Source organism: Protomyctophum parallelum, assembly GCF_964188405.1.
Source record: "Protomyctophum parallelum genome assembly, chromosome: 17".
NCBI classification, from domain to species: Eukaryota; Metazoa; Chordata; class Actinopteri; order Myctophiformes; family Myctophidae; genus Protomyctophum; species Protomyctophum parallelum.
The window spans coordinates 9,137,417-9,145,736 of NC_139719.1; the positions used below are offsets into that span (position 1 = coordinate 9,137,417).

Genomic DNA, 8,320 nt, shown 5'->3' on the forward strand with positions numbered 1-8,320 from the left:
TCCATGCCCACAGTGCCCATTTACTGATTACCTAAAAAAGGTGAGCAACTCCCACAGCCATAATACTAGAGGGAGTGTAAATAATGATCTGGTCCCAACCATTTTCAGAACAAATATGGGTAAATTCACATTTCACAGCACTGCCACTCAAGTGTGGAATGCCCTGCCCCCTTCCCTCAAAACAAGCAGATCACTGGTTTCCTTTAAACAGGGTCTGAAAACTCACCTGTCACTGTCATCAGGTCAAAGGGAGAGAAGGTGATTGGCTCTCCCCCCCTTTTTATGTTTTATTAATGTATTTATATTCCAACCTGTACATATAGATTTAGTGTGTTTGAGAAACGTATTGTTTGTTGTCACTGTTGTCATTGTGAATGAATGCATGGGACCAGAATGGAAACAAGACCGCAGGGTCTTTCTTTGGTGCTGTCCTTTTGGACCAATGCTGTGCTTGACTGTACCCTGTACTGTTTGCATCTAATTGTCTAATAAAAGTATCAATCAATCAATCAATCAATGCATATCCACGGCTTCCCAAGCCGTGCATGCCACTATAGGCTGAGGAAGAAATGCCACTTGACAGTTTTCAAATCAGCCTCATGGTGGCACAACAGGCCAAGTTGCGTCTCTCACACACACACACACACACACACACACACACCGTGACCACACGCCACACACACACACACACACACACACACACACACACACACACACACACACACACACACACACACACACACACACACACACACACACACACACACACACACACACACACACACACACACACACACACACACACACACACACGTCTCACACACACACACACACACACACACACACACACACACACACACACACACACACACACACACACACACACACCATTTAACCATATAATGCATTTGGATGGCAAAAATGGCAGATCTGCAAGTTCAGTGTCTTGAATGAGATGTGCTGTGTGTTTGCATATCTGCTATTTTCCAGCATAGGACCATTGCACAGTGAAGTATAAACAAGGCTTTAGGATTTATAAGTTGTTTTTAGAATCCTTCTCCTCAGGAGCATATCCACGGATATCCCAAGCCGTGCATATCCACGGATATCCCAAGCCGTAATAATGCAGACCCTAATGCACCACACCCAAGTACCATGACAACAAAAGCTTGGATTTTATTTATCACTTTATTTATTGTCCAACAGATCAGACCATTGTACATAAGCAGCACCAACGACCACTGTTTTAGCGGTACTTCTGCTGCAGAGCCAGAGCCACCAGGGCCAGGAACTTGTCAGCAGCCAGATGGACCTGGGGGGTGAAGTCTTCTGGGAACATCATGGACAGCGTCACCAGAATGCAGTGGATAAACAACTGAAATGAGAGACGTAGACATAGTTGTTGTGTCAATATATAGGCCTACTGTAGGCTACACCCAAAGGTTATTTCTAGGAGTTTGATACATTAATGTCTTACTCTTTCTGATTCTTCTTCAAATAAGCACACATCTTAAAGCCTAATTAGCTTCAATTGTGCAAGCATCAGCATTCAAAGCAGACAGACCTAATAGTAATGAAACACAGAAGCTGTGACGGCTTTTAGGCTATGTACCTTAAAGTTGACGGGGTCAATCCTGAGCATGAAGGCGTGCAACTCGCTGAGGGTGAGGAGACCAGTATTCAGGTCATCTATCTTAGACAGGGCATCATACACACCGTCCATAATGACGACGCCATGCTTCCTGACATTGACAGAGTCCTTGGACAGGTCTTTCCAGTGGGCAAAGTAGGATTTGGTCTGGGGGAAAACAACCATCAACCTGGGGGTGGAAGAGATAGTGATATTGGAAAATATGGTGAGAAAGGTGAAAGGTATCAGTGTGTACGGTACGCTACAACACAACTAGGATTTACAGCTATCTGAAATTCAGGTCTATATAGTCTGTAACTTCTCACAAGGGTAACTATACAACTGGTTGTCTGCATCTATGTTTATGCATACAGTATATTATTCTCTTATTGAGAATTACTTTGACTACCAGTGAGTTCAATGATCAATTCATAAGCAGCGAGAAGTGCCAGTAATGACGGCAAAAGCATGACCCATCCATCCATCCATCCATCTTCAACCGCTTATCTGTAGTCGGGTCGATAAGAAATAAAACGGACATAGTGCTCCTCACACAATATTATCTTAGAATGATAAAGATGTATTTGATCATATGATCTTGTATTAGTAGACTATTACATGCTTCACATTAAGGCCAATATTATCCTGCTAAGCAGTAGGCCTATGAACAAGTAACTACCTTTCTTGGTAATTGCACATGCAATATGCACATGATGTGGGAGTGTCTAGATGTCAATATTCTTTGGTTTAGAGTTTCAGAAGTATTATCTGAGGTAATGGGAACTCGTATTCCCCTCTTGAACTAATAGTGTAATGTTGAATGACGATTCAGCTATCAGGTTGACAACGCCACAAAGAAGACATTTGCTCTTAGGGCTGACAGCTGCAAAGAAACTGCTGGTCCTGATGGAAACCTCCCCACAAACTCGAAGTTTCACAATGGAGCCTGTCACTAATGGACATGATCTCTTTGGAAAATGTAGTTTTAAACATGAGACCATATGCATATCATTGAATATTCTGGCTGCATATTCCAAATATTCAGGTAAAAAAAACACGCTTAACATCTTATACATGGAAAAACTTAAATCATTAACATAAACATTATGTCCATTTATTGTCTTGATTATTGTTATTCTTTCTGTCCTTTACCTTTCTTTTTTCAACAGTATTGTAGGCCTACCTGTATTTGGTTTTAGTTCTTTGCTGTATTATCACTTTGTATTTAATTGCTTCCTTATCCTTCCTGTCTATGCTGTTCAGCCTGTGGGGTGGGGGGTAGGGGAAACCCTTTTAAACTAAAAAGAAAATAAAAACGTTCTTGTGTGGAATAAAGTAATATGACATGCCTTAACTAGCTAGTTCCGTATCATGGTATTCTGGTATCTCACCTGGCAAGAGCCTCACTTCCAACCTCATCGTGCTGGCCTCTCATCTTATTGAGGAAAGTCTTGACGGTGGTCTTTTCTCTCATGGACAGACTCATGTTTGATGAATATTCGGAGGGCTTCTCAAGCAATGCAGACAAGAATTGGAACGTTGGAACGCTCTGATGTTTTACAGCATCAGGAGGCTCTTTTATAAGCCAGAATTCACCACGTGAGTCACCTTAACCCCACCTCCATCGGCTCTCTATTTGAGGAGACAAATTTGGAATTGATGGAAGAGATAAGGCTACGGTACATTCTGTGAATTTGGGGTGTTGCCTGGCCCTATCTCTCACTACAGAAATGTGATGTTCACAGTAGCCTGAAAATGTCATTTTGTCACTTTCAGTTACATACTTATTATTCTTTATTCTTATTCTTTATTAGGATCCCCATTAGCTTCCACAAAGTCGCTAGTCTTCCTGAAGTCCACACAAAAATGTATACAATAAAAACAGATGATAATTGAAATTTAAAACAGACAATGTAGTTATCAGCTAAAACTGAAGTCGCTCTGCATTTAACAGAGACAACGTCGACCAATATAGTAAAAAATACAGTTTTTACACAAAATACAAAAAAATATATATATATATCACACCTGTGTGAAGTGAGGGATGCTAATATATTAAAGTCTAACTCATGTTGCTATGATTAGGTGATGTAATGGTGAAAACAAACACGGACAAAACAAACATTAAACTCACTTTATTGTCAATGCCATTTAATGTTTGTGTTAGGGACAACATTACGTAATTTTCCCTTCATTGTCAATAGTGTTTGTTTGAGGAAAAACAAACATTAAACCGCCCCTCAAAAATAAGATACAAAGAAATAGAAAAAAACTAAACAATTACAGTACATCTATAAAGGACTCATCAATTTATGTTTAAGTAACTTTTTTAAAGAAAATCTGCTTCTGGTTTGTCTCAGATTTAAGGGGAGCATATTCCAAGCTGAAAAAGCTCTATGAAGAACATATTGCCTGTTTTTACTAGAGCGACAGAGAGAGAGAGAGGAGTGTGTGTGTGTGTGTACGTGTGTGCCTCAATTTAACAAAGGTGCAGACGATTAGAAATCAGCATAGTGAGACATGTTTGCGCTACTGTATGTAATTGAAGTGGACTCTGCACCAGACTTTTTTTCCCCCCCTGGAAATAAAAACGTCTGGGTTTCCGAGGCTAACAATAACCTGACCTGAGCTGGTGCCCCGAGGGGCACTTTTTCTAGTTTATTTGTTGCTTGCAATATTCAATGATCAAAGTTCATTGGTGGGTGTCTTATTTAGAGCAAGAAACACACTACAGAAACGTGTTGTTCACGGCCTGATGATTACATTTAGTAAATTTAAGTTACATACTGCCTGTTTTGACTCAAATATCCATGTTAGAACCTTGAAATCAATCTATTCTGTCAGAAAATGGCTGTATATTTCAGATATATTCCACTGACACTTTTGGATTCTGTATGTCCACAGGCTCAAGACAAATGTACACCGTTTCACCCTTTATTATGTACAGTTGTACACTGACAAATTCAGGAAATCTCAGGAGGAGCGATTCGACAATCGGGCACTGCACTCCCTATGGTGGTGTGGAACGTGTGTGTTGAATTTGAAGTCGGTGGGGGCGAACGATTCACGGGTTATGTGGATTAAACGCATACAGAGACATTTGTAATGTCAGAACCTGTCATATTTGTGGACCCTGGGCGGGGACCCTGTCCAGAGCCTGGCAGAGGCCTTTTTGGGGCGGTTCTGGACAACCGTGGGTCCGACCGACTCGACACTATATGCCCTGTGGTGGGGTGGAACCTGTGTATCGAATTTGACACTCGTGGATTGCACACGTACAGACGTACAGAGACTTTGTGCATTTATAGATACTAGACTGGTGCCCAGCTGTAAAGCACAGAGTCAGTAACGATGGAAGTTGGAGATCCATGCCCCACCTGGCTATGCAATACCCGTTGTACCCGTGTCAGAGTAGCCGTTCCACCCATTTGTCTGTGTCCCTTTTATGCCCATATATGGAGATTTCTGTATCTGTCTCTCTGTGTCCCTTTATTCCTATATGGAGTTCTGTGGCAGGCATGCCCAAATATGGAGTGTTGTGATGTCAGAAGAGGCCAGCTCCGTATATGGAGCCCTGGACAGGGCCACTGCCCAGGGCCCAGGCCTTTTGTGGCGGTTCTGGACAACTGTGGGTCCGACCGACTTGACACCGGCACTGCACTCCCTGCGGGGGTGTGGGTGCATTTATAGATAGATATACAGGTATAGTAGAGACGGAGAGAGATGGGGAGTGACACGCAGCGGGCATCTGGCTTGGGAATCGAACCTGTGACTTGCTTTTATGTGCTATGCGCCTTAACTATAGGCCATTAGTGCCCCTCAGTTAGTAATCTATTCTAAGATTTTCTACAACTAAAGCTGAAACGTTGAAATTATTGTACTAGTAATGCAGCAAGCAAGCCCTATTGCACCACACCAAAGAACCACAACAACAAAAGCATGGATTTTAAATCAATTTATTGCTTTCTTTACAACAAAAGATCAGACCATTGTACATAGTAGCAGCACCAACGACCAGCTGTTTTAACGGTACTTCTGCTGCAGAGCCAGAGCCACCAAGGCCAGGAACTTGTCAACAGCCACGTGGACCTGGGGGGTGAAGTCGTCTGGGAACATCATGGCCATCGTCACCAGAATGCAGTGGATAAATAACTGAAATGAGAGACGAAGACGTAGTCAATATAGGCCTACTGTACTCTCAAAGGTGATTGATAAGAGTTTGATACTGTTTCTGATTTTTGTTCAAATAAGCGAGTTGACACAAATCTTAAAGCCTAATAAGCTTCAATTGCATGATCATCAGCATTCAAATAAAAATTCAAGTAGACCTATAATAGTAATGAAACACAGAAGCTGTGAAGGCTTTTAGGCTACAGTACGTACCTTAAAGTTGATGGGATCAATCCTGAGCATGAAGGCGTGCATCTCGCTGAGGGTGAGGAGACCAGCATACATGTCATCTATCTTCTCCAAAGCATCATACACACCATTCATAATGACGATGCCATGCTTCCTGACATTAACAGAGTCCTTGGACAAGTCCTTCCAGTGGGCAAAGTAGGATTTGGTCTGGGGGAAAACAACCATCAACCTGGGGGTGGAAGACATAGTGATATTTGTAAATATGGTGAAGGTATCAGTGTACATTCTGTGATTTACATACAGCTATTTATGTGCAATGAAGGTTTGTCCCTGACTTCAACTGATTGACTGTATCTACGTTCACGCATTCAGCATTCTCGAGAATTAGTTAGACTATACCAGTGAATCCATGAACTTCAATTAATTGAGTATTGAACATAGCAATTCTTAGAATAGATTATGCTGATTCTGATACTAGAATGAGGAAATCCTGGATGGTGCCCTTTTCTCTGATGGACATTTCTGATGACTAAACTAAGGCAATGCAGAGGAAGAGAGAAGCTTTAGAAGCGTCTGCAGTTCTACAGCATCCCAAGGCTCTTTTATGATCCACAATTGACTAGGTGGTTGGGCTCTGAATGGGCGGGACATTTCTGTCAGAAGCCGCTGAGGGGTGATTTCACCCTTCTGCTTACATGTTTCATATTATCCTGCGATTATGAACGATTAATTACCTTCCTTGTGTGGCATCAAGTAATATCATGTTTAATCTCCCTTAACTAGCTATCCATATCGTGGTATTCTGGTATCTCACCTGGCAAGAGCCTCACTTCCCATCTCATTGTGCTGGCCACTTGTTCTAGCAAGGAAATCCTTGACGAGCTTCTTTTCTCTGTCGTTCAGACTCATTTTTGATGAGTACTCTGAGGACTTATCAAGCAATGCAAATTAAGCTTTAGGACGTTCCGAAGTTATACAGTATCAGGGGGCTCTTTTATTATCCACAACTCACCACGTGAGTCAACTTAGCCCCACCTTTGTCGGCTTTCTATTGGCTAGAGGAGGAGATCATAGATTTGGAATTGATGGAAGCGATGAGGCCTCAGCTAATTTTGTGAATTTGGGGTGTTGTCTACTTGTCTTATCTCTTTGAACTAAATATAGAAACCATGCAAGTTTGTAGTGTAACTATGCTGTACAGCAGGGAAGGTGGGGCATGTAAATAAATAGAATAGGCTACTACTCTCTTCTCACTAGATAGTTTTTTTATTTATTTTTTAGGGGCGCAAGCCCCTCCTATAGCTTGTGTGTCCACAAACTTTATCCTACACAAACATACAATTCCTATTGACAATGAATGGAGAACTTTACGTCATAGTGTAAATTTTACGCCATCCTAGTGAAATTAAGTCAAATTGTCTTATGGGGCGTCCACCCACTTCTAAAAGTAGCACTACAACACTGTGTGTGTGTGTGTGTGTGTGTGTGTGTGTGTGTGTGTGTGTGTGTGTGTGTGTGTGTGTGTGTGTGTGTGTGTGTGTGTGTGTGTGTGTCTTTAGAGATACAGCTGGGTGTTGTTATTCTTATCTCCTAAAATATGGGTCACAGGGTTGAGCAGCTGACATACTTGAGCTGAGTGTTATGCAAAGGTTTCTGTTTGTGTCTGAAGACTGACATCAATGCTTGTTGTCCGCCTGGCCACCCATCCACCACCCACCCATTATAATGTTGTTGCTGTCGGGAGGAAACCACCTAACTCTATTTTTGAGTTTTTCCATTTTTTCTTTTCATATTTTGAGGGGCGCTAGCCCCTATACATATGTGTCAGAACAAATCGGCCCCGGCCCAACCAGCCCAATGGCAAATTTTGTGCGTGAGTGTGTAAAACTCCATCTTTTTGGTTACTCCTACATTATGAATGCATATGGCACAGGGTATGATTACATACAGTATTTAAGGTTTCAGAGGTGTGGACCCTGATATGAGTGCCAGTTTGAAATACATTCCTTCATAATTACATAATTATTTGTTTTCCACATTGCCATTTCTTCTCACTTTCAGCACTTACCTTTCACAGTACGTTCTAGAAGGGTGCAAGTAAACGTGAACAAAGGAGGATATATCCCTGAACTGAGGTGGCATCTTTTCTGCAAACACATGGCAGAAAGTGAGAAGCTTCCACCCACAATTGGTGCCCTCAAGCAGCATGTCTTAAGGGCCCATATCCAGGCCAGCCTGTGGGGTCAGGCTGACATCGCTCACTCAGCAAGAGTTCCTTGACCCACTACAGAACGGCTACCACAAGGACAAGGACGGCCAGCTGAAACC

General features: G+C 42.1%; 2 protein-coding genes across 2 annotated transcripts; both read right to left on the reverse strand.

Annotated features, from left to right (window-relative positions):
• Window positions 1-1,230: 1,230 nt before the first annotated feature.
• Window positions 1,231-3,159, reverse strand: LOC310874343 (hemoglobin subunit alpha-1-like). Its single transcript, XM_083787114.1, has 3 exons — window positions 3,022-3,159; window positions 1,613-1,820; window positions 1,231-1,375 (listed from the first exon to the last, which is right to left on the reverse strand). Exons 1-3 carry the CDS (start codon window positions 3,114-3,116, stop codon window positions 1,247-1,249), a joined length of 432 nt encoding a protein of 143 aa, XP_083643240.1. The 5' UTR covers window positions 3,117-3,159; the 3' UTR covers window positions 1,231-1,246.
• A 2,494-nt stretch (window positions 3,160-5,653) lies between these two features.
• LOC310874903 (hemoglobin subunit alpha-1-like) lies at window positions 5,654-6,940 on the reverse strand (the record flags this gene model as incomplete). The annotated part of the gene is made up of 3 exons (XM_083787821.1): window positions 6,807-6,940; window positions 6,014-6,221; window positions 5,654-5,782 (listed from the first exon to the last, which is right to left on the reverse strand). The coding sequence occupies exons 1-3, from the start codon at window positions 6,899-6,901 to the stop codon at window positions 5,654-5,656; spliced, it is 432 nt and encodes a 143-aa protein (XP_083643947.1). The 5' UTR covers window positions 6,902-6,940.
• Window positions 6,941-8,320: the final 1,380 nt, after the last annotated feature.

What these genes read in the sequence shown, in the direction of transcription:
- LOC310874343 (XM_083787114.1), bottom strand. Translation starts at nt 3,116, where the DNA reads ATGAGTCTGTCCATGAGAGAAAAGACCACCGTCAAGACTTTCCTCAAT. An exon ending in GGAAGTGAGGCTCTTGCCAG is followed by an intron (nt 1,821 to 3,021) that starts GTGAGATACCAG and finishes TTCCACCCCCAG; the next exon opens with GTTGATGGTTGTTTTCCCCC. An exon ending in TTGACCCCGTCAACTTTAAG is followed by an intron (nt 1,376 to 1,612) that starts GTACATAGCCTA and finishes CTCTCATTTCAG; the next exon opens with TTGTTTATCCACTGCATTCT.